Genomic DNA, 26,812 nt, shown 5'->3' with positions numbered 1-26,812 from the left:
TATGTAAGTTTAAGGTATACAAAGAATTGATTTAACACATTGTGAAATGATTACCACCATAGCATTAGCTAACACCTCCATTGCCTCACATAATTACCTTTTTTTCTTCTTTTTTGGTAATGACATTTAAGATCTACTCCCTTAGCAACTTTTAAGTATACAATACAGTATCGTTAACTACAGTCACCATGCTGTACATTAGATCCCCAGAACTTATTCATCTTATAACTGGAAGTTAGTACCCTTTGACCAATGTTTTTTCCATACAAATTTCTGGGCAGAGGGCTAGTTTCATTGCTTTTTACCTCAACTGACAGAGTTTTTCTCGTCCCCTTTTCATGGACAGGGCAACTGTCCACCTAGAACCTTCTTTATGTAGGAGGCTCAGTTTCATTTCCCTCACATTATATGGACTCCAGGCCATATCTCCTTCCCTATGCAGAAATTAAAGCACCAGGGAAAGTGTTTACTTGATGAGCAAGTATGTGAATGGTTAAGTGTGGGCAGAACATAAGTTTGTTGATTTTAGAACCTTAATATTCACCACTTAAGTTTTCCTAATAGTTTATAAGATATATTGTCTATACTTATTGTAATGTAAAATAGGTTATGATTTTCAGTTCTTTAATGGGATCAGCATGTAAAATAACATGTGAACACTACCCTTTTAGGAAGTGCTATTTACTTTTCTGGACGTATCAGAAGGACTCCTAGTTGGCATTAGGAATATGCTGGCAAATATATTTCTACCAGCTATTCTTGCAACAAATAATTGGGGTGCTTTAAACCAGTCCCAGCAAGGAGAATCTGAAAAACACATTTTCACTGAAACCATCAGCAGATACCTTTCATCTTTAGATGGTAAGTATAGTATTTAATGTTTAATCAGTTACTACAAATGAGCAAATTAACTATAAGATATTAAAAATAAGCATTAGAGAAAACATTTCCATCTTAATAGAAGATGTTAATCAAAGCAATTATGAGACCTAGAGATAAGATATCAAATCATTAGAACTTCTCTTTCCTTCTCTCTGAAGGCATAAGATACATTTTCTTTTATATCTCCCATTGTAGAAGGAGGATTCTCTTCCTATATTATTTGAGAAAATTTTTACCATATTTAAAAATATATACATTACGATGAACTCTTTTTAAAATATAAATTATATTATTTCATATTGTTAAAATATGCAATTTTATTAATAAATCATAGTCACAGTCTAATGATCAACTAGAATTATAGTTCTATAAAGTGTTAGATCTCTAACATTTTAGTAATTACAGCTTGAAACCACACATTGGCATTTAATGGATTGACATTAAACACCTCTTGTCAATATTATTTTTTCCCTTTTAGGTGCTAGAATAAGTATTGAGGGAACAGTTAAGTTAAAGAAGATAGACAATGTTGATTTTTCCAAACTGCATACCTTTGAAGAAGTGACACTCGCAGCTAGCAATTCAGAAACTGTTCGTCAGCTAGAGGACGTGCTGATGATATGGTACAGACAGATTGAACAGGTGAGCCGACCTGAGTGATTTCACCAGATATGAGTCATGGTTCTTATCTGTGTCCTAGTCACTGCATTTTGTCCCTAAAAGTAAAGGGAAGAGGAGCCTTCCAGATTCTACTATGAAATTCAACCTATTTTTGATTCTAGTGCAAAATCATTGTTCTCTTTGGACCACTTAATATCAACTTTAAGATATTTCCCACTTTAAGGAGGAAACCATAACATTATGGCTTGAGAATGGAATAATGAAGAAACAGAAATAGCCAGCATTTATCTCCAATATCTTATGTATTGTTTATGCTCTTCATTAGAGAGAGAGGAAAAGTACACAGTGAAGAGACTATAGCCACAATGCTAGACACTTAATAAATACCTCTTGCTTGATCAATGGAATTGTTTGTGTTGACAGAGAGGTTCAAACTAGGCTCATTCCTATCAGTACTGCAGTGGCAAGTCTGCAGCTCTCTGGCCAAATACATTTTCTCTGGCAGTAAGAAAAGCAGTGATAGGAATGGGGTATATGTCAACATTCTGAGAGGTGCCAACTTACACTACAAACGTTGACCACAACCAATTATTAGGTAATTGCTCTAAACAGAAAGAGGACTCTAGAAGCCAACTCACAGATCTCTAGTTCGTGGGCACAGGACAGTGAAACTGGAGAAGAAAATCTTCAGTTGAATGAGGACTAGGGGAGAAAAATCTTGAGCAAGCAAGAGTTAGAGAAAAACATTTCTGATTTTACCTCTCTTAGAACTGTTAGAAGGAGGGAGGTGTAGTTGGAGTGGAAAAATTGGAGGACTTTGGAAACTCCATCAAGGCCTGGAGTGCTGGCCACAAAATTTGCTCCCAGGTGTCCCTAGGTACTCGAAGTAATTGTCCACCAAGGACTCCTGCAGCTGCCTACTATGCCAGTTGGCATAGGAAGAGGGAGTTGTAAGCCATTGTGGAATTCAAGCTGTGTCCTACACAGTGGCTGAGGAGATCTCCTCCAATTATCATGATCAATCAAAATAGATCTTCTTTTATAAAAATGAGCAAGCAAAAGAAATAGCTTAACCTAAGGAGATTAGGCAACTTGAAATAAGAAAAGTTGGGGGGAATTCCCTGGTGGTCCAGTGATTAGGACTCTGCGCTTTCACATTGGTTGGGGAGCTAAGAACTAAGATCCCACAATCCTGTAAGCCGCACAGCCAAAAAAAAAAAAGGAAAATCATGTTGGGCAATTGTAGCAAATGGTCTCCAGTTAAGCAGAATCAGTGCAAGAAATGGGAGACTTCTTTAAAAAATATTATATCTAAAATAAACCTTGACCTCTTGTCATACACAAAAATTAATTCAAGATGGATCATAGACATAAATATGAAAGCTAAAACTAAAAAAAGAGTTACATGCAACAACATGGATGAATCTCAAAAACATGTTGAGTGAATGAATCCAGCCTTAAAAAAGTAATGTGAAAAATAGAACAAAAAATATACTTGAATCAGAACATAATGTAGAACTATATTAATATCTTATTAAGATACAAACCCCAGAAGCCATGAAAGGAAAAACCTGACATATCTATGACTATATAAACAAATTAATGTAAGATCCATATGGCAGAAATCACTGTAAGCAACATTAGAAGATAATTGACCTTCTGGGAGAAAATATTATCAGCATATGTAACAGAGTTAGTATCCATAATATGTAAAGAACGGCTATAAATCATTAAGAAATGGGCATTTCAGAGAAAACTTGGCCAAGGATATGAACAATGTCATTCAAAGAAAGTACATGGACATATTTGACCTGAAAAAGAAGGGGGCCTAGGAGTGACGTGATGTCTTCAAATATTTGATGGTATTTCATGTGGACTTAAACTTGTACTGTAATGGCCCTAACAGGCAGAATTAAGAGTGGAGTATGATGGTTATAAGGAGGGAGATTTTATTAGGATCACTTTCTCACAGAATTCCGCCCCCACCCGAAAATGGAATGTTTTGTATCCCTGAAAGTATCCGATTTGAGGTTGGATTATCATCTATGAATAATGTTGTAGCAGGAATTAAACATCAAAAGTGTTGCTTGATTTAGTTAATTTTAAGGTCCATTTTCATTCTTTAATTCAGTGATTCAAATTATATAGACTTTCAGCCACTAAGAAAAGTTTAAATTATGTCTATATCCTTTATTTAAGGAGGTGGAGAAACTTATAATAAGATTAGGAAAGAGTTCCATAAACCATGGTTAAAATTACAAGCATTTCATGGATTAAAGAGAGAAGCTTCATAGGTTTGAAAAATCAACTGTGTATTTTGACTCATTTGTATTCTTAATTCCATCACGATTGTAGTTATGAAAAGTTATAAGCATAAAAAATGTACAGAAAATAAGAAACACCCCTGTAAGTACCACTGAGATTAAACAGATACTAACCATTTGCTATTTTTGCTTCAGATCTCTTATTTTCACTAAATCCTCCAGCCCTTTCCTCTCCCTCCCTGTATATTACCACCATTCTGATGTTATTGTCTCCTCCATTCCCCTGAAAGTTTTATACTTTTATTGCATTTGCATATTTATAAGCTTTATATTATATATAAATTTATATATATGAAAATACAGAATATATATTTGTGTTTAAAATCTTTACATAAATGGTATCCTTTTACAGTTTTTTTTTTCTTATTTAACATTCTCTTTCATCCATGTTGGTACAAGTAAATTTAATTCATTCACTTAACTATTGTCTGGTATTCTTCTATGAGAGAATCCGTTTATTCTGTAGATTTCCAGACATTTAGGAGACATTCAAATTATGTCTAGTATCCTCTGTTTAAGGAGGTAGAGAACTCACCTGTTCCCTCAGAAAGCAGTTGTTTCTACTTTTTTTCCTGTTACAAACAATAATAATACATCTTCAATGAATATCTTTATTCTGGTCTCGTTTGCACACGTTCAAGAGTTTCCCAGGGAATGGCTGAGAGAAGTACTATAGATTTTTTATTGGGTACTACAAGGTCCTCCAAATAGTGGTTATATTAACTTATATTTTTTTACAGAAGTAAATGGGAGTTCCCATGTCTTCATATCTTTCGTTACACTTGGGACTGTTGGATTTTTAATGGATGCCAGTATGTTGGATGTGAAATGGTATCTTGGTTTATTTTGCATTACCCTGAACACTGTTGAGGCTGTGGACGTTTAATGGCTATTTAGATTTCCTCCTTGTTGAATTGCCTGTTCATATCCTTTACCTAGTTTTCTTTCAGATTGCTTGATGATATCTTAACTGAATTGTTGGAGTTTGAATATTTTCCGCCTGTTAATCTTTTGTTGGTCTCCATTGTGTCCTGCATTTTCATTTAGTATTGGTGTCTTTAGTCATGTGGAAGTTTTACATTTTAATGTAAATGTCTTTAAAAATGGTAATCCAGCCTCAATTTAGTTACCTCCGGTGACTAGAAGCTTTGTGCTTTTTGTATTTTGGAAACACTTTCCTACTCCAGTGTTGTGAAGATATTCTCCTAAATTATTTATTTATTTTAAATACTGAAATATACAGAAATGAACAACAAATGAATAAAAATAAAATAAACAGATTATTGTAAAATTAACACCTGTGTAACTTTTGCACAAGACATAGAGCATTACCAGCACCTTGCAATCTCCATGCATTTTTCTTCCCAATTTTAACTCCCTTTTCTTCTCCTTAGTGGTAACCATTTTCTTGGCAATTATGATGTTCAGTTCCATGCTTTTCTTTATAGTTTTACCCCCATCTCCTATATTTTCTTTAAATGTTTTACCATTTAGGTTTTTAATCTTTCTGGAATTATTTTTGTGTGTGTATAATGTGAGGTAGGAATCTAATTTTGTCTTTTTCCATATGGTTAGCCAATTGTCTCAGAAGTGTATTTAGTAGTCCATTCTTTACCAGCAAATTTGTAATATCTATCAAGTTTCTAGACCCCTTTATCTATCCCACCTGTCTACTTATTTGTTTTTTGTACTCATACCATACTGCTTTAATTTATGTTGCTTTTTACTAAATCAATGTTTGGTATGGCAAGTCCCTTTCATTATTTTTCTTCAAAATTGCATTGATTATTTCTGGTTGATTGTTCTTCCAAATTAATTTTAAGACTAGTTTGCTGGGGCTTCCCGGGTGGCGCAGTGGTTGAGAGTCTGCCTGCAGGTGCAGGGGACACGGGTTCGTGCCCCGGTCCGGGAAGATCCCACATGCCGTGGAGCGGCTGGGCCCATGAGCCATGGCCGCTGAGCCTGCGCGTCCGGAGCCTGTGCTCTGCAACAGGAGGGGCCACAACAGTGAGAGGCCGGCGTACCGCAAAAAAAAAAAAAAAAAAAAAAAGACTAGTTCGCTAAGTATCATGAAAAGAAAACCTTGTTGAGATTTTGACTGGAAATTTCATTGAATGAAATAAATTTCATTTCATTAATTTAGAGAAAATTTCCATCTTTATATTGTTGAATTTTTCCATCCATGAATGTGGTGTATTTCTCCACTGATTTAGGCCTTCTTTTGTGTGCTGAAAGTAAGTTTTCTAATTTTCTCCAAAAAGGTCTTGTACATTTTTTGTTAATCTCTAGATATCTTACATTGTTATTATTTGTTATAGCAAATACTATCATTTTAGAAATTACATTTTCAGATTGCTAGATGGCTTGTAAAGAAATGCTACTGATATTTATATATACAGCCCCAAACCTTACTGAATTATTCACTTTTATTAATTGTAAAAGTTTGTCTTTAGATATTCTTGAATTTTTAAAATGTGGCCAACCATCCCCTCCATGATAATGCCATTGTTTTTTTATTTCCAATTCTTATACCTTTTGTTTACTTTCCTTATCTTGTGCTATGATCTCCATGACCTGGTTGAATAGAAGTAGGTGGTGATAGTGGCAAAATTGTCTTGTCTTTGGTTTTCAAGTGGTATTTTCTAAAATTTCATCTTTAAGTATGATGTTTTAAATCACAGCAAGATCCTTTTTGACCCATCTCCTAGAGAAATGGAAATAAAAACAAAAATAAACAAATGGGACCTAATGAAACTTAGAAGCTTTTGCACAGCAAAGGAAACCATAAACAAGATGAAAAGACAATCCTCAGAATGGGAGAAAATATTTGCAAATGAAGCAACTGACAAAGGATTAATCTCCAAAATTTACAAGCAGCTCATGCAGCTCAATATCAAAAAAACAAACAACTCAATCCAAAAATGGGCAGAAGACCTAAATAGACATTTCTCCCAAGAAGATATACAGATTGCCAACAAACACATGAAAGGATGCTCAACATCACTAATCATTAGAGAAATGCAAATCAAAACTACAATGAGGTATCACCTCACACTAGTCAGAATGGCCATCATCAAAAAAATCTAGAAACAATAAATGCTGGAGAGGGTGTGGAGAAAAGGGAACCCTCTTGCACTGTTGGTGGGAATGTAAATTGATACAGCCACTCTGGAGAAAAGTATGGAGGTTCCTTACAAAACTAAAAATAGAACTGTCATATGACCCAGCCATCCCACTACTGGGCATATACCCTGAGAAAACCATAATTCAAAAAGAGTCATGTACCACAATGTTCATTGTAGCTCTGTTTACAATAGCCAGGACATGGTAGCAACCTAAGTGTCCATCGACAGATGAATGGATAAAGAAGACGTGGTACATATATACAATGGAATATTACTCAGCCATAAAAAGAAACAAAATTGAGTTATTTGTAGTGAGGTGGATGGACCTAGAGTCTGTCATACAGTGTGAAGCAAGTCAGAAAGAGAAAAACAAATACCATATGCTAACACATATATGTGGAATCTAAAAAAAAAAAGGTTCTGAAGAACCTAGGAGCAGGACAGGAATAAAGATGCAGACATAGAGAATGGACTTGAGGACACGGGGAGGGGGAAGGGTAAGCTGGGACGAAGTGAGAGAGTGGCATGGACTTATATATACACTACCAAATGTAAAATAGCTAGTGGGAAGCAGCCACATAGCACAGGGAGATCAGCTCGGTGCTTTGTGACCACCTAGAGGGGTGGGATAGGGAGGGTGGGAGGGAGACACAAGCAGGAGGAGATATGGGAACATATGTATATGTATAGCTGATTCACTTTGTTATACAGCAGAAACCAGCACACCATTGTAAAGCAATTATACTCCCATAAAGATGTTTAAAAATTATAATATACATATAAAACAAGTATGATGTTTGCTGCAGACTTTTGGCAGGTACTAATTATCATGGTAGAGAAATTCTCTTCTAGTCTTAGTTTGCTAAGAGTTCTTAATATTATTCAGTGTTGGATGTTATTTGTACTTTTAACTTTCTTTGAAAAGGTGCAAATAATGAGGTTCTAAAAGAAGAAAGTAACGTTTCTATACTCTGTGAACTTTTCTGATTGCAGGTACTTATTGAAAGTGTGCAGATGAGAAAAGAAGCTGATGACTCAGGTCCTCTCACTGAACTGGAACACTGGAAACGCATGTCAGCCAAATTCAGTTATATCATTGAACAGATTAAAGGGCCAAGTTGTAAGGCTGTTATAAATGTGCTTAATGTTGCACACTCCAAACTCTTAAAGGTAAAAGGCCTTGTATTTTAAAGTTTACTTCAGAGCAACCAACTGGAAAATTACCGTTCTTGAACCGCTTCTTCGCATCATATACTTTGCACCATGTATTTAGAAGTGTTAAAACTTTGAGTAAGGCTTTCTCTTGTACCATCGTTACTTCCAGAAGAGGAAAAGGAAGTATAGAAATGAAAATTTATTTCTCAATATTTCACACACCAATTTTGACAGTACTACTATGGGGTGATTGCTATTTATTTTTAAATTGTTTTTGAAATTGTAAATCAATAGAGGCTTATTGAATTAGAGGACTATATAGAAAGTCAAAAGCAAAAATGTCCTCTATCTTACATCTCATCCCCACTATTCCATCTCCTTTCCTAGAGGTCATATTTATTAACAGTTTAGCTTGATTCTCTCCAGGTCCTTTTCTGTTTCTTCCTTTAAAAAAAAAAAAAAATATATATATATATTTGTTTTGTGTTTCTAAATTTTTAAAATTACATGGCATCATCATACTCTATTTTTCTTTAACTCCCTGATCCCCCCAACAGCATATCTTGGAGAGTTATACCTATCAGATCAGGCTATTTCGTTTTCCATAATGTTAATGCATCAGGTTTTATTTAATCATTTTCTTGTTTTTAGACAAATTGTTTCCTTTCTTTTTTTCAACAGTCTTGAGATATAATTCACATATTACTCATTTCTGCCATTTAAGGAGCAAAATTCAGTGGTTTTTAGTACATTCACAGAGTTGTGCAACCATCACCACAATCAATTTTAGAACATTTTCATCAGCTCAAAAAGAAACCCTGTACTCTTTAGCTATCACCTCCCATCTCCCTCTGTCTCCTTCCCCTCATTCTAGCCCTAAGTAACCACCAATCCACTTTTTATCTCTATAGATTTGCTTGTTTTGGACATTTCATATAAATGGAATCATATAATATTGTGGTCTTTTGTTACTGGTTTCTTTCACTTGGCATAATGTTTTCAAGGTTTACCCATGTTGTAGTATGTATCAGTAATTATTCCTTTTCACAGCTGAATAATGTTCCATTTTATAGATAACACCACATTTTGTTTATCAGTTTATGGATATTTGCATTATCTCTATTTTTTGGCTATTATGAATAATGCTGCTGTGAACATTCTTGTACACGTTCTTTTTTTTTTTTTGCGGTATGCGGGCCTCTCACTGCCGTGGCCTCTCCCGCCGCGGACCACAGGCTCCGGACGCGCAGGCCCAGCGGCCATGGCTCACGGACCCAGCCGCTCCACGGCATGTGGGCTCTTCCCAGACCGGAGCACGAACCCGTGTCCCCTGCATCGGCAGGTGGACTCTCAACTACTGCGCCACCAGGGAAGCCCCTTGTACACGTTCTTGTGTGGACATATGTTGTCATTTTTCTTGTATATACCTGGGAGTGGAATTTCTGGCTCAAATGGTAATTCTGTGTTTAACTTTTTGAGGAAAATTGTTCCTTTTCTATGTGTTCACAAACATTACTACAGTTAAAGCCTCTACATGCCTTCAAGCAAGTATTTCCCTAGGGTGTATACTCCACAACTTTGTTAATACTTATTATCAGTTAAAAATTTTTGTTTGCCTGTCCAACATGTGGAAAATGGCTTGTTGTATTTTGCCTTTTCCTTATTAATAATGAAGTTGAGCATCTTTTAAAGTTTGTTTGCTATTTGCATTTATTCTCCTGAGAATTGTTTGTTTATATCTTTCCCTCATTCAGAAAGTTTCAGATATTGTTTTGTTCTGATTCTAGTAGTCCTTTATTACTATGGCTATTAATCAATTGTTATGTATGGTGGATGAGGCAAACCGCCATGGTCCCTGAACATCTCTGCACATTATTTCTGGATATGAAAAATACACTTTGCTGATGGAATATTTTCTTTCCTGAAGACCCAGAATAATGTAATGTCACTTTTCTAACCTAGAAAAGTCACTCCAGGTAGAAGCAGGTCTGGTTTAAGCCAATAGACAGAATGTTAATTACAAACAGAATGAGCCTTCAGTTTTAGTAAGTCACTTAAGGTTTTTATAATAACTTTAAGTCTTAAATAATATAAGAAAAAGATATATCAATCATATTTAAGTATCTACTCTTTTAGTATATGTATGATTAGGGAAGACAGCTTGAATTTCATGATTAAACCGTAGCACAGTGATATATTTGGATGTTTCATAGGACTCTTATACTTTCTTTTCTTAGAATTGGCGTGATTTGGATGCAAGAATCACAGATACAGCAAATGAATCAAAAGATAATGTCAGATATTTGTACACTCTAGAAAAAGTATGTCAGCCTCTCTATAACTGTGATCTAGTAAGTATTCTTTTTAAAGTGTAGTTTAAAAAATTAGTGCATACACTTTGTTATAAAGCAGAAACTAACACACCATTGTAAAGCAATTATACTCCAATAAAGATGTTAAAAAAATAAAATAAAAATTAGCGCATAAAATGAATTTAATGTGTGTGTATTGGGTAAAACATATTGAAAAAAAGTTATTTAAAAGATATCTTTTCCTATTATATATCTGTAATTAATTATAAACTATATTTATTATTTTAACCTACATTTAAATATATAGCATTATCATAACTATGACCTGATTTGTGAATTGAGCAAGACAAATATATTAGTTATTCATTGCTTCATAACAAATTACCCCAGAACCGAGTGGCTTAAAACAATAAGCATTTATTATATCACAGTTTTTGTAGGTCAGGAATTCAGGGACGGCATAGCTGAGTACCTCTGCTTCAGGGTCTCTCATGAGGCTGCAGTCAAGCTGCTGTCTTGGGATGTGGTCTCTTCTGAAGGGGAGGCTGACTGGGGAGGGTCCACTTCTATTGCACACCACATGGGCCTTTGCACTGGACAACTCGCTTCCCCTAGAGTGAGTGACCCAGGAGTGAGCAAAAGAAAGTGCCCAACTAGCATTACGCTGATACCAAAGCCAGATAAGAACACCTCAAGAAAATAAAATTACAGGTCAATATTCCTGATGAATATAGATGCAGAAATTCTCAACAAACAGTGGCAAACCAAATTCCATGGCACATTAAAAGGATCACACACTAAGATCAAGGGGGATTTATTCCTGGGATGCAAAGATGGTTCAACATATGCAAATGGATAAATTTGATACACCACATTAATAGAATGAAAGATAAAAATCATATGATTATTTCAATAGATGCAGAAAAAGCATTTGACAAAATACAACACCCTTTCATGATAAAAGCGCTCAATAAATTGAGTATAGAAGGCATGTACCTCAACATAATAAAAGAATACATATCCTTTAAAAATTGTATAAATAAAATAAACATGCAAAAAAGAGAAAGTATATATGAATATTATAACATCTCTGTACTTTTAAAAATATATTTAAAGCTTTTCACTATAAAAAGTAAACTTGGAAGAAAGATATAATGCTTTTTGCTGTTACCAAGACCTGTAAATTTTAAGGTATACTAATTTCAACTTCTTGATTCAAAAGACTTATTTAAATTCATATAATTTTCAAATCTTTTAGTTTTGGTTTTAGTTCTTTTCATCCTAGTAATTTAAAAAACTTTGTTCAATCCTCTAGCGATGCATGTACTTTATTATTATTGTTATCATTGAGCTTTTTACATTCTCTGATGTAGGAATGTTTCTAACATTATCTTTTGAAATTAGAGAAGAACTGTTAGTATTAAGTCTTATAATTTCTTCTCCCTCATATACCAACTATTTCTGTAGATTCAAAAGTTATTTTTTTCTCATTTTCTTTATTCTCCTTAAAATAAACCAGAAGCTGCTGTTTAGTTTGTAACTGTCAGTTGAGCAGGAAAAGTGTAGAGGACTCATGCTTCCATTTCTTGTTGATAAAATTTTATGAATTTTGTGTTTCATTTTATCATCTTGATATTGTGCTGTTGGCATATTGACTAATATATTTTATGCATAAAATGTGCGAACACTATGTATAGATAAGAACTGTGCACTCAAGGAGCTACTATTATAAATAATGATGTTTAAAATTCAGATGAAGGGTATTTCCCCGGTGGGCCCATTTGATACTGTCCCCAGGCCTTTTTCATTCTTTGTAGAGTTGCCTTATTGAGGCTGGAAGGGACTCCTTCTAGGCATATTTTTATTAGAATCTTTTTGGTCTACAGATAACACGTATAATATGAATTCTGACATACAGGGTTAACTACAAAGTGACGATACTAATTTCCATAAGCCACCTAAAATTGATTTCATTATGTCATGGTTACACCTCATAACTAGGACATACAGTACACTCAAAAGTAGTTGTTCTTCTTGGCTTATTTATTCCACCACTATTAAAAAATCTTTTTATATATTTTAAATTGTCCTAGCAATTAAAAGTCTAGCTCCTTGAGGGTGGGAAGGCCATTGACCTTCTGTTGTTCTTCCATAGTGATTTATGATTTACATCAAGGTTAAAAGCAGGATCTCAAAATCTCGGGCACATAGCTGTGGTTATGCTACAGCTCTAGGACCTTGGACAAGGTACTTAACTTCTCTACATCTCTATTTTCTCATTTGCAAAATGGGAATAATCATAACACTTTATTTTATAGATTCTAAGACTTTTCTTTCACATTTTAACATCTCTGTATTCAGAGCACAACTTACAGTCAGTCAGGTTTTATGAATCATTGTGAACGTGACTTGACACCATCTGAGATTATTAGTTCTTTCCTTGTGGGGCAAGGAAAGAACTAATGTTTGTTTTGTTTTTGGTACCATGGGTGTGAATTCAGACTACAGTGAGCGAGCACCAGCTTGTGGAACAAATTCTCAGGATAGTTTATTTTCCATCCCTCCCCCAAGGAGCAGGATTGGGACAGGTAGGCTTTATTCCTGTCTTTTTCTCCATGGCTTGTTAATTTCATGCATAGTTTGGTGGCTTAGTTTTTTGTAGGAGTTAGACTCCCCATCTTGAGCATTTTTTCCCCCTTCTTCAGTAGACTGTAAAGCAGTGGTACAGTCTTACAATCAGTGATGTTTTAGATCTGATGAAATCAAACCTGCCTTAAATGGTCATTGTTGGGACTTCCCTGGTGGTGCAGTGGATCAGACTCCATGCTCCCCATGCAGGGAGCTGGGGTTCGATGCCTGGTCAGGGAACTAGATCCCACATGCATGCTGCAACTAAGACCCAGTGCAACCAAATAGATAAATAAATATTTTAAAAAATGGTCATTGTCAACATAAATTAAGATAATATGTGAAGCTCTTCCCCTAGTGCCTGGCGCATAGTAATCATTCAATATACATTAGCAATAGTTTGATATCTCGGATGCACTTGCTCTGCTTTGCTCTATGCTGTTCTACTTGATGGCTCTAGGCTGTTCTACTTATTTCACTTCTTTGTGTGTTTCGTTTCCACCCTGCCTTGACCTCCTCCAGGATAGTTTCTTTATATTTGGAAATCTCCCAGTATTCTCAGAACTTCGTGGTACTTAGTAGGTTTGCTGAAAGGTGAATTGAGTTGAATAATGAGGAAATGAGTTCTAGTCTGAACTCTGTTTCTAATTAGCTTTCTGGCCATACATTAGTCACTTTACCCTTTAAGATATCAGTTTCTTCATCCTTAAAAAGAGCAAGTTGAGCTATTAATACTTAAAATCACTTTCACCTCCAATATTTTATCTTTAAATAAAATTTTAAGTTTACATGTACAGAAAAGTTGCCTTGATAGTACAGAATTCTTTTCATCTAATTTCTCCTGTTAACATCTTGCATGACCTTGGTACATTTGTCAAAACTCATGTCCTTTCTCTGTTTCAGTATCCAGTCAAGGATACCACATTGCTTTTAGTAAAATTTGACTTTTAAGATTAAAATGTTACACTGTTTTATGTATGTTTAGAGCTTTGAATATTATAGGATAGGGGTTATTAAAAATATAAATGTATGCTTAATATATTTCAATTTTAGGTTTCCATGGCACATGGGATACAAAATTTGATAAATGCCATCAAAATGATTCACAGTGTGTCAAGGTATTATAATACTTCGGAGAGAATGACCTCATTGTTTATCAAGGTAAGTTTCCAAGGGAAGAAATCACATTGTAACCCTGTGAAAAGGTTAACAGTGCTTTCCCTCTGAGCCAGGGAAGGGAATTGGGAACTTCGGATGCCTCACAGAGTTCTGTATTTTCATACTTTGTGGAAAAGAAAAGAAAGGCATGCCTGGAGTCAGTTTTATTTAATTGAAGAGGATCTTTCTGCTTGTCAGAGGTAAACCCCCAGGTTTTTTGTTTAAAAGTAACTGATGATTTTCTAATTTATTTGTTCCAAATAGTTTTGCATAAGAGCTAAGAACTGTGCCTAGACTGTTACAAGAAACAAAGAAGGACTCTACATAATGATCAAGGGAAAAATAATGCTTCTTTAGCTACTCCCACCCACATTGTGGTTTATGTAAAATCTTCCCATTTAGTGCCATATGATTAATTATTTTAAATAATTGGAAAAATCATCCAAGAAACACAGGAGTAGAATTTACTTATAAATGATTCAAGCAGAACATAACAGTCACATTTCAACTTTCTTTTAGATCAAAGAATAGATTTAATCATTGTCTATGTCCCAAGCAAGGCAAGAACCTTAGGATTCTTCCCTGTCACTTGTCTTCCTCCTTGCTACATGTTCCACATTGAGATTTCTAGTTCCATATTATTGTTACTGTGTTTTCAGTGTATGAATCAACAAGTGATCAGACTAAAATCTAAGTATTGCTAGCATTTTTGATCACCTCTGTTTTGTGATTTCCACATCTTCCTCTGCCTTAGATTTATTATTTCTTTTGCTGAAAAAAATTCTTCAGTAGTTCTGTGGTGAACCCCCTGAATTCCTGCATGTCTGAAAATCACTTCATTTTGTCTTACCACTCAAATGTTAGTTTGAGATTCTTAAGTTCAATATAATTTTTTCCTGGAACTGTAAAGATACTGTTGTATACTATCTACAATTGTTGATAAGAAATTTGATGCTAATCTGATTTTTTTTTCTTTGTGGGAAACCTATTTTATTCTCCCAGGAAGCTTGTAGGATTTTTTTCTTCATTCTTGAACTTCTAAAATTTCAAAGTGATGTGGTTCTTTTTACCTTTATCTTGTTCTATACTTGCTGGGTTGTTTCATTCCTCTCTCTTCATTCCTGGGAAGTTTTCCTGTTTACCTCTGATTATTTCTTATCCACCTATTCAATTTATTCTCTCCCCTTGAATCTAAAATCCATGTTCCTTAACTTTTTTTTTTTGGGGGTCCATCTTTGTCCTTTGACCTTTCAGCTCACTCATTGACTGTTCATTTATGTCCCAATTGCTGGTCGGTGCATCAAAAAAAAATTCAATTTCCGAGTTCTTTTCTTTCATGATGTAAAAATCCTCTCATATCTTTCTTATAAACTTAGTAAAAAATATTTTAAAAGATTTTACATATATCTTTTCTGTATTTTCTCTCTTTGTTGAATTTAATGCTTCTGTTACCATGTTTGTTTTCTTCAGTTGCTTGGTGATTCTTGGTTGTCTGCCCATCTTTGTGTTTGAGACTGCTGATTTGCCTCCCTGTTCTGTTTATTTTGTCTGTCTCTTGTGAGTAAGGAGTATAACTTACTGTTTGGAGGGGAGTGAGAATAGCTTTTTCTCTGATATGTCCTCCTGAGAGTGCAGTAGCTACCTGGGCCACACTTCTCGAAGACTGTGGTCCACACTCATACCTTTGTCCTTTCAGCATATGTCGCTGTTGCCTGCTGTACAAGTTGCTCTAAATTCGGTGTTCAGGGTTACAACTGAGGGTTACCTCACATTGTCTCCCATCTTGAAAAATTTCCATAACTGTTCTACCTTCAAGTAACCTTCTCCAGAACCGGGTTCTGGCTTTCTCTAGTCTTTTTTTCTCTGTAGATTTGGTACTGTGTGATTTCCATATTTTAGGAATTCTCCAAAATTTCTGTGTGTCAGCCTGCCATCTTGGTTTAACTTCCAGACCATTTAAATGGCTGTCTTGCTTTTTTTTTTTCCTTCTTTATTTTGGGGGATGTGAGAGGTGGTTAACTTAATATTTAGTTTGCATGTTGAAGGATGGAGAAGAATCACAGTTGGACTGGATCAAGACCTAATTAGAGGAGAACTAGACAAAGAGAAAATATAGTTGACTTTGAAATTGATGGCCTCAGTGACGTAGACTTAAATACAGTAGGTAAATGTGACTTTGGGTTTTCTTTGTTTTACCTGGAATGTATATTTCTTTGTTTTTTATATTCTGTAATTAATTCATTCCATAAGGTTTCTATTTATCATATTTTTATGCTTGTGATTTAAAAAACTTAAATTTTATTTCTTTCTCTACCTATAGTTATTCTGGACTTATATTTATTTTAGGTAACAAATCAAATGGTGACAGCATGTAAAGCATATATTTCTGATGGGGGAACTAACCATGTATGGGATCAGGAAATACCAGTTGTACTAAAGAAAATTCAGGTTTGTATAAGTATTTTTATTTTCATAAAGTGAAGCTTTTACCATCTGGCCCACTTTCGCTTACTTTTTTCATTGACAAAGCATGTTAACTTTGAAAAAACATTGTACAGAGTAGCATGAGCATATAAAAAGAACTTCATTAAAATTATCTACTTCCCTTTATGCTTAGTGCTCCTGTCAGGGCATAATTTAATCCTCATCTTGTCCATGGCTGCCTGTATCAGACACCTCGCATGTGCCATTTCATATGCTCTGGCCCCCATCTTTTACTCCAGCCCCTGTTAATTTCATTTTCTTGCCTTTTTGCATTGGTTAGGATTGCCATGCATCCTTAAATAGACCTGGTAATAGTTGGCATCTGATTCTGATCTTCTTTTGGAAGAAAATGCTTCTAACATTTCCCCATTTAGTTTGATGCTTTAATACATAATTGATTAGATTCAAGGAAGTTTTATTCCTAGTTTTAGTACTAGGAGATATTATTAAAAGTTATGAATGGGTTTTGAAAAAATTTTTTAGCACATATTTTTTGAGGAGCTTATAAGATTTTTCTCCTCAATCTATTAATGTTATAGATGACATTTTTAGGTTTTCTAAAATGAAACTATTCTAATATCCCTAGGATAAACTCAACTTAGTCATGGTGTAATTATCTTTTTAAAAACATTCTTAAATTCACTTTGCTACAATTTTCTTTAGGGCTTTTTGCAACTATATTCATGAGAGAGATAGCCTGTAATTTTTCCTTTCTCATAGTGTCCTTGTTAGTGTTTCTGGCACTAAGGTCTCAGAATAAGTACGACTGGAGGAGGGGAAGGAAGTACTTCCCTCTTTTCTAGCCTCTAGAAGAGTTTGTAGAAAATCAAAGCGATCTGTTATTTTGAAAGTCTGAAAGAAATGGCCATACCAGCAAGTCTCCATCTGGAAGTGGTTATTGGCTTTCTTCATGTGCTGGTTCCTGGGCTTTGTAGAGCCTAGGTGGGAGGCTGGGACTGTTGCGGTAGAGCAAGAAAGGATGCTCAGTGCCCTCCACCTAGGATGTGAACTGCTGTGCTTGCAGGGTTGGCCCTGAGCACTCTCATCACCACTGTCTGTCCTCTGGAACTGGAGGGTAAGAAAGAGTTGTCAGAGGAAACAGAAGATGTACTTAAATGAAACAGACGATGAGGAACTGCAGTTAGGATAGTTTCTCTTCCTGAAAACACTTGATCTCAACGACTGGAAGAACCAGAATCATTATGCAGTTCTTGGATTTGTTCATGTAAAATACAAAGTTATGCAGAGAGAGACCAAAGCAGCACATAAAGCAGTGGTTCTAAGCAATACCAAAAGCAGCTGGTGAATCAGTTATAGAAGGAGATAATGACAACTTCACTTGCATAACTAAAACTTATGAAATGTCTGAGTCAGTGAAAACAGGAGAAATTAACAGTGTAGATCTTACTTTTGATAACTCAGTTCCTTAGAAAAGTGAAGCAAAGGACAATTTCTTCTAAGTGTTTTCCCAAGTGTTTGAAATGCATTACAGGTGGTAAAAAAGAAAAAGTTCCTAAACTTGGTGATATGAATTCATCATTTGACGATGCAGAGGCATTTTATTCCTGCTGGCGTAATTTTTATTATTGGAGAGAATTTTTCTTATTTAAATGAAGGAAAAAAAAGCAGAATGTCCTGATGAAAGGAGAGAGATTGAAAAGCAGAACAGAGCAACAAGGGCACAAAGAAAAAATGAACTGAATGTTAGTTGATAATGCATATAACTGTGATGCAAGGATTTTAAAAATTCAAAGAAAAAGAAAAAGCCAAGAAAGAAGCAGAGGAAAAAGCAAAAGCTGAAGGAAAATTGAAGAAGGAAGAAGCTAAAGAAAAGCAGAGATGAGGTGAATTAGGAGCTGCTTGGATAGGTAAGGAGAAAGAGGAAGTTAGACAAAAGGCATTACTGGCGAAGAAGAAAAAGGATAACCAGGAAAAAAAACCATTAAGAGGGAAAGGCAATATCAAATCATTATGTTGTACGCCTGAAACTAATATAATGTTATATGTCAATTATATAAGAAAAGAGAAAGGTAGCAAAAACTTCAAAGTTCATGGAAGACCTGGAATTACTTTCCTGATGATGAGATAAAGCCAGTAAAAATGGTGGAAGAAGTGGAAAAACTTTGCAATAGGCTCGAACTTGCAAGCTTACTGTACTTAAATGAAACATTCGCATCACCTACAAAAGAAACAGGAATTGCTGCTCTGCCAAAACAGAAGAAATTAATGAGCAAATTAGAAAAGAGAAAGAGGAAATTGAGGCTTGTATGTGCCAAGTATCTAAGAATGCAGAGACATCAACTGTTGAAGGTGGAAATGGCAGTAAAATTTTTTCAGAAGAGAATTGATCTGCAATTGCTAATTAAAACTGTGAGCCTCTTTCTTGCTGGGACAAATTCAAGATGGGAAGTTATTGCCAAGTACATGAACACACATTCTACTTCTGGAAGTCAAAAGAACTGCCAAAGATTTTATTGGCAAAGAACCGTCTCCCAAAACTTGGCCCTCATCAGAAAGATGACATACTGTGTGGAGTAGAGCCTCAAACTGTCAATATAACACCTCAGAACAATTTGAAAATCCATGTGCAGATTTCACCTCTTGACAACAGAAGCACAGAAGCTTTTGGAATGAGCTTTGAAAATGTATCCAGTAAATATACCTGAAAGATGTAGCATGTATCAGAATTTCATTTCGTTATGGCTGAGTAATATCCCATTGTATGGATATACCACATTTTGTTTATTCATTCATCTTTTGATAGACATTTGGATTGTTACCACCTTGCAACTATTGCGAATAATGCTGCTATGAACATTGCTGTTTAATGATCTCTTTGAGTCTCTGCTTTCAATTATTTTGGGTATATACCTAGAAGTGAAATTGCTGGATCATATGGCAGTTCTGTTTTTAACTTTTTGTGGAACCACCAAACTGTTTTCCCTAGCAGCTCTTCCATTTCACATTCTCACCAACAATGCACAAGAGTTCCAGTTTCTCCACACCGTGCCAATACTTGTTATTTTCTCTTTTTTTTGGTAATAGGTATCCTAATGCATACTAAATGGTATCTTATTGTGTTTTGATTTGCATGTCCCTAATGGCTAGTGATGGTTGAGCATCTTTTCATGTGCTTATTGGCCATTTGTATATCTTCTTTGGAGACATGTCTATTCAAATCCTTTACTCATTTTTGAAGTGGGTTCTGTTTTTGTTGAGTTGGAGGAATTCTTTATATATTCTAGATATTAATCCCTTATATATATGTTTTATAAATACATATTGCTTCATTTAAAAAAACTAGTTATTTGACTATTCTTTCTATTTCTTCTTGAGACAGTTTTTGTAGGTTTATATTTTTGAGGAATTTCTTCAATTTTTCTAAAATTTGTAATTTATTGGCATAATGTTGATAATATTTTCTTACTAATCTTTGCCTTGTTATGTAATATGTCCCCTTATTCATTAACAATATTACTTATCTTCTCTGTTTTCTTAATCATTCTTGCTCACTCAATCCTCAGATTCAGAACAACCCAACCTCCTCCCAGGAGTTTCACTTCTGTTTTCGTTGTTATTGTTATTTGCTGGATTCCATGTTTCCCTCTATAGTTTCTCCAGGGTTAATTTTGGGAGTGGGAGTGAGAAATCATTCCCCCCAAATTGTCCAATTGGCAGAAACCAGGACTCTTGACATAGAACTTAGCAATTTATTCTCATAATTGTTTTAATATGCTTCAAGTCACTAGCCATTTACTTACTGAATTAGAAATGAAAGCTTGGTTTTCTGCATTCTAGTTTAACTTGCTTTCTACTACATCTGAAATTTTTTCAGGATACTTTTATTGTATAGTTTTGGGGAATAATTTTCAGATGAGTTGGAGGAAGCAATGAGAAGAATTGTTATTCAGGATGTTATCTGTCCAACAGGAAGGAATTGGTTGGTGAAGAAGAAGTAATAGAAAGTAATTCCTATTAGATGGCATATTCCAGGAGGGTAGGGATCTTATCTGTACTCCTAGCATCTCAAGGAGTTCCTAACATATGGTAGGCACCAAGAAACTTTCTTTTTTTTTTAATATTTATTTATTTATTTGGCTGCGCTGGCATCTTTATTGGCACATGCGAGATCTTCATTGTGGCATGCTGGATTCTTTTAGTTGCAGCATGCAGGATCTAGTTCCTTGACTAGGGATCAAACCCGGGTCCCCTGCATTGGGAGCCTGGAGTCTTAACCACTGGACCACCAGGGAAGTCCCTAAACTTTTGTTTAATAAGTGAAAAATAATCAGTGACCTCGAAGAGAGTAATGATTCTGTTTTAGAGATTGAGAGGTGGGGAGGTGTATCATAGCTAGAAGTAGGTATGAGACTAGTTATATAAGCTTGAATGTTTATAGGAATCACCGGGGCAACTGGTTGAAAGTATGGATTCCTGAGTCTCACTCACAGAAATTCTGATTTAGTGGCTGAGGTAGGCAGAATAAGGATGTCCACATCCTAATCCCCGGAATTTGTGAATATATTAAATGTCAAGGGGGAATTAAGGTTACAGGAGGAATTAAGGATGGAGAGATTATCCTGGATTATCTAAGTGGGACCAGCGTAAGCACAAAGGTCCTTATAGAGTGAAGAGGGAGCTGGAAGAGTCAGAACCAGGGAGCTGGCATTATGTTAAAGATTTGACTGGCCATTGGTGGCTTTGAAAAAGTTTAACATTATTTTTTTTTAAGATGGTTTGGTTAGCTGGACATGACAGTGAGTTCCTACTGGAGCCTAGTGACAATGTCCTCTTTATTTTATTTTATTTTTTTTGCGGTACGCGGGCCTCTCACTGTTGTGGCCTGTCCTGCCGCAGAGCACAGGCTCCGGACGTGCCGGCCCAGCGGCCATGGCTCACGGGCCCAGCCGCTCTGCGGCATGTGGGATCCTCCCGGACCGGGGCACGAACCCACGTCCCCTGCATCGGCAGGTGGACTCTCAACCACTGCGCCACCAGGGAAGTCCACAACGTCCTCTTTTTTTAGCCTGGTTGAACTGACCTGGTATAGCTGTAGTCAAATATTAGGATTTCAGCAATGCACCCATCAAAGACTTTATGATCTCCTCATGGAGAAATGACAGTTGGATGATAAATCAGTATTGCACAGTCTTTATGTTTTTTATACCTGTATGTGAATAATGCTGATTAAAAGATGCCAACTGACTAGATAGATAATTGAAAATAGACAGAATTGATACATAATTTTTGGCCTCCTGGGAGCTCTGATGAGCCATGAAAACATGACAACAAATAGTGTATGTGGTAACTTTGATAAGGATAAGAGTTAAGGGGAAATATTGAGGATAAAGAAGATGAGACTATATTGTAAAATAGAAAAAAAAAACTATTGATTTTCATAGGCCTTTCAATGTGTGGGCAGAGAACTTGAATTTTTAATGTTAACAGCGGCAGCCCCTATTGAGGGGTTGATGTGATCAGTTTTGTGTGAGGATAGAATTTTTGAATTTTTCACTCATAAACAAGTGTCTCACTATGTACTATACCCCTTTTAAATCTCGCATAGGACTGCATTTTTCTATTCAAGGAATATCAGACATCTTTTCACAAAACAAGGAAACAGATTTTAGAATCCTCAGGAGAAAAATCTTTTGAGGTTTCAGAAATGTATATATTTGGAAAATTTGAAGCTTTCTGCAAAAGACTGGAGAAGGTAAGCGTCGTGCAGCCACAGTTGCCACTACCAACCGTACCTTTCCAGTTATTTCATACTTTATGTAGCATCACTGAGAATTATTTTTCCAGATCTCTTGTCTTACTATTGATCTGACTCATCCACTATTACTCATAGATTACTGCATTTTATTTTACTTTATTTATTTTATTTTTTTATTTTTTTGCGTTACGCGGGCCTCTCACTGTTGTGGCCCCTCCTGTTGCGGAGCACAGGCTCCAGATACGCAGGCTCAGTGGCCGTGGCTCGCGGGCCCAGCCGCTCCGTGGCATGTGGAATCTTCCCGGACCGGGGCACGAACCCACGTCCCCTGCATCGGCAGGCGGACTCTCAACCACTGCGCCACCAGGGAAGCCCTACTGCATTTTATTATAACTTATTTTTTCATTCCTAATTACTATCTTCTGCCCGTCTCACAAAAGCTATTGCAGACTTTCACTTCTCTTGAGACCTCAATTCTATCTTTACCTATAGAGCTTGAACTTAAAGCCTCTGCTCTTAACCATTGTATCAGGCTGAGAAAAGGTGTGAGGTGACATATCTGCAATATCTGGCAGAACCCAGTAGTTGTGTCATATCTGGATGTGTGAGTACCTTCTCTTACTAGGCCATATATATGGTCTAAACATAGAGATTGTATGGACAATGTCTTTGCTGGGCGGATATGGGTTAGAAACTTCAGCACCCTTTTTTTTTTTTTTTTGCGGTACGCAGACCTCTCACTGTTGCGGCCTCTCCCGTTGCGGAGCACAGGCTCCGGACGCGCAGGCTCAGCGACCAAGGCTCACGGGCCCAGCCGCTCCGCGGCATATGGGATCTTCCCGGACCAGGGCATGAACCCGTGTCCCCTGCATTGGCAGGCGGACTCTCAACCACTGCGCCACCAGGGAAGCCCTTCAGCACTTTTGATTCATTCATTGATTAGGACTGGCTGGAGAGGAGTGATGTTTTTCCAGGGGATACAGGGCAGCCCATATCAGAGGCTTCTTCGAATCAACCTTTGCAAAGCCTACAAAGATATCATCTAGGTACCACCCTCCCCATGGCCCCACCGTTCTGCCAACTCCCTAAGTCCTAATAACAGGAGTCTGCTCGTCATTTGTTGGAAATTGGTGGGGGGCATTTCACAAGTTGAAGGGCATTTCCTATACATGCCAGCATAGGAAAATATGGGTGATGAACAAAACCAAGTTACTGAGTGGGGCTGTTTTTTGTTTGTTTCTTTAGCAGCTTAACTGAGATACAATTCACAAACCATATAATGTATTCATTTAAAGTGTGCAAGTCAATGTTTTCCAATATATTCACAGGATTGTGCAACTATACCACCATCTAATTTTAGAACATTTTCATTCCCACTAAAAGAAACCCTGTGCCCATTAGCAGTGATACCCCATTCTCCTCTGTACCCAGCCCTAAGCACCTGCTAATCTACTTTCTGTTTCTATAGATTTGCCTATTCTCGACATTTCATATAAATGGAATCATATAATATGTGGTCTTTTGTGACTGGCTTCTTTCACTTAGTATAGTATTTTCAAGGTTCATCTATGTTGTAGTATTCCTTTTAATTGCTGAATAATATTCCATCATTTGGATATACCATATTTTACTTATCCATTCATTTGTTGGTGGACATTTGGTTTTTCCTAGTTTTTGGCTATTACGACTAATGCTGCTATGAATATATATATATGTGTTTTTGTGTGAACGTATGTTGTCATTTCTTTTGAGTATATGCATAGGAGTGGAATTGCTGGGTCAGATAATAACTCCATGTTTACCTTTATTGAGGAAGTGCCAAACTGTTTTTCCAAGTAGTTGCATCATTTTATAGTCTCATAAGCAATGTATGAGGGTTCCAATTTCTCTGCATCCTTGTAACACTTATTGTCTGTCTTTTTGAATTTAGCCGTCCTAGTGGGTGTGAAGTGACATCTCATTGTAGTTTTGATTTGCATTTCCCTGATGACTAATGGTGTTGAGCATCTTTTTTTTTTTTTTTTTTTTTTGCGGTACGCGGGCCTCTCACTGTCGTGGCCTCTCCCGTTGCGGAGCACAGGCTCCGGACGCGCAGGCTCAGCGGCCATGGCTCACGGGCCCAGCCGCTCCGTGGCATGTGGGATCTTCCTGGACCGGGGCACGAACCCGTGTCCCCTGCATTGGCAGGCAGACTCTCAACCACTGCGTCACCAGAGAAGCCCGTGTTGAGCATCTTTTTAAATGCTTATTGTCCATCTGTATTTCTTCTTTGGAGAAATTTCTGTTTAAATTCTTTGCACGTTTTAAATTTAGTTATTTGTGTTTTCGTAGTTCAGTTTATAAGCGTTCTTTATATATTCTGGGTCTTAAGTCCCTTATCAGATATGATTTTCAAATATTTTCTCTCTTTCTACAGCTTATCTTTTCACTTTCTTGATTGTGTTCTTTGAAACAGGATGTTTTGTTTTGTTTTGCTTTAATATTTATTTATTTATTTTGGCTGCACTGAGTCTTAGTTGCGGCCCATGGGATCTTCGTTGCAGCATGCTGGCTCTTAGTTGCAGCATACGGACTTCTTAGTTGTGGCATACATGTGGGATCTAGTTCCCCGACCAGGGATCGAACCTGGGCCCCCTGCATTGGGAGGGCGGAGTCTTGCCCACTGGACCGCCAGGGAATTCCTTGAAGCAGGAAGTTTTAAATTTTGTTGAAGTCCAATTTATCAAGTATTTCTTTTGTTGCTTGTGCTTTTGGTGCCACATCTGGGAAGATGTTGTGTGAGGCTGTTTTGTGAATAGTGAGGATTTCTTGGGGACAAATGTCCAATTTAGAATGATATTGGCATGGGTCAAATGAATAATAAGCCCCGTTGGTCAGGACCTGTTCTACAGAAATGTTTAACATTTCGGAAACCATTAGAATGTAAACCTGGAGGTGAGTCCTGGTTACTGTTAATTTTTCCAGGAGCGGGGGCCCTTGCTAACTTGGGTGCAGTTTTACATTTGGTAGAGTTTCCAGGCTGGACCTTAATTATTAGCCCGTGTACAGTAAAGATCTTTGGTGGCAGGTCTAATGCTGGGCATAATGAACATCCATCTGTAAAGCAGCAGCCCAAGCATTCCTGATGCTAGAGGGAGTGGGTAATAATGGCCAGCTACATTAGCTACTCCCCTGCCTTACCTCTGGAGAAGCCCTGCCTGTAGTCTTAAGGATACAACTTCATGCCACAAAGGCTCAGCAGTCAGAGCCAACGCAGCACTCCCTAGGGGCCTTACTTGAAGTGCATCCTGGTTACTAGGTTATTCCAACTCCCCTGTGCTAAGAATTCCTTGGCTGACTGGCATCTCTCCCAGGTGTAACTGGTGGATGTTGGTGTCCAGATTCTTAAAGGTGGGGCATAATAGTTACCTGGAAATGTGGCCAGAATTTTTATAATCCTCTAGAGGTGGTTACTGAATGGCCTTGGTGGGCTTCCCCTGCTGAGTGGGGCACAGCAGGGACCACTGTGGGACCACCCCTATGAGCTCTTAAATAGTTGAAGAGGAGAGACAGAAGGGCAGGCTAAGCCAGAGCCTGTTAGGGAAAGCTCAGATTCAGATGTCAGGATGACCAAGTACGAAAGTCAAAGGACAGATAGGATTGAGCTTGGGGTTGGAGAACCAAGACCTCAGAGGTGGGCAGAGATGTTGGGGATCTTTAAGGAACAAGTGAGGAGGAAAGTGCTAGTGTGTCAGCTTAGGGTGCCTGAAATGCATGTTTTTTGGTAGGTGGAGACTTGGTGCATTGAGTGTTAGTCTGCCCTAAAGAACCAGAATTGTATATAATATCCCTTGTTTCTTCTTCCTGTTCCTGCCATGTAAATTTTGGTGAATTTTGGTTTCCCAATATTGATGAATTTGGTTTCCCAGAGCTCTGTCTTTAGTTTTCTTCTCACCCTGAACATTTGTGGGAGAGAAGCGAAGGAGTGGGAAGCTTTGAGCATTGTTTTCCAGAGCAGGAATCAAAATGGGGAATCATTTTGATGAATATTAAGGAACTGAGTAGCCTGTGGGCATGAAAGACTTTTTTTTTTTTTTTTTTTTGGTGAAGTAGGTGGTGTTGGTACGTTGAGATGGAGCCAGCTGTTTCTGAAATAAAGTTCATTGTGAGGATTTTCCGGGGTTCTTTAGGGGTCAGAAGTGACTACAGTCATCTTTCAGGATTGTGTGACCTTTCCTTTGCCTGAATGTGGAATTATGCTAATGTTACATATCAGAACTATGTTGAGGGCCAGAAAAATGGTAACACTTTTGAATCCAGTGATCCAGTGAGACGATTTTCAGAACATTCTCAAGAACAAAATGCTGAAACTATTTAGACATCTGCAAGGGCTTTTACTCACTGTCCCTCACCACCCTACCTCCTCTT

At 36.8% G+C, this 26,812-nt stretch overlaps 1 protein-coding gene and 2 pseudogenes across 1 annotated transcript in view; all 3 read left to right on the top strand.

Annotated features, from left to right (window-relative positions):
• DNAH8 (dynein axonemal heavy chain 8) overlaps positions 1-26,812 on the top strand; it is a 326,150-nt gene that overhangs the window by 17,685 nt on the left and 281,653 nt on the right. The window contains exons 6-12 of the mRNA XM_089918797.1: positions 672-861; positions 1,361-1,524; positions 7,946-8,122; positions 10,345-10,458; positions 14,101-14,208; positions 16,552-16,653; positions 22,256-22,402. Of these exons, the coding sequence (XP_089774923.1) occupies positions 672-861; positions 1,361-1,524; positions 7,946-8,122; positions 10,345-10,458; positions 14,101-14,208; positions 16,552-16,653; positions 22,256-22,402 (1,002 nt within the window). The remainder of the gene's footprint in view (positions 1-671; positions 862-1,360; positions 1,525-7,945; positions 8,123-10,344; positions 10,459-14,100; positions 14,209-16,551; positions 16,654-22,255; positions 22,403-26,812) is intronic.
• On the top strand, positions 16,660-18,820 carry LOC149748201 (dnaJ homolog subfamily C member 2 pseudogene; annotated as a pseudogene).
• On the top strand, positions 18,727-22,349 carry LOC149748200 (dnaJ homolog subfamily C member 2 pseudogene; annotated as a pseudogene).

The sequence above is a fragment of the Delphinapterus leucas genome, chromosome 10, assembly GCF_059928025.1.
Source record: "Delphinapterus leucas isolate spDelLeu-1000000601 "Yukka" chromosome 10, BTC_Dleu_Yukka2, whole genome shotgun sequence".
NCBI lineage: Eukaryota > Metazoa > Chordata > Mammalia > Artiodactyla > Monodontidae > Delphinapterus > Delphinapterus leucas.
Note: the sequence above shows the minus strand (reverse complement) of the source record. Positions and strands in the feature narration are given on the sequence as shown.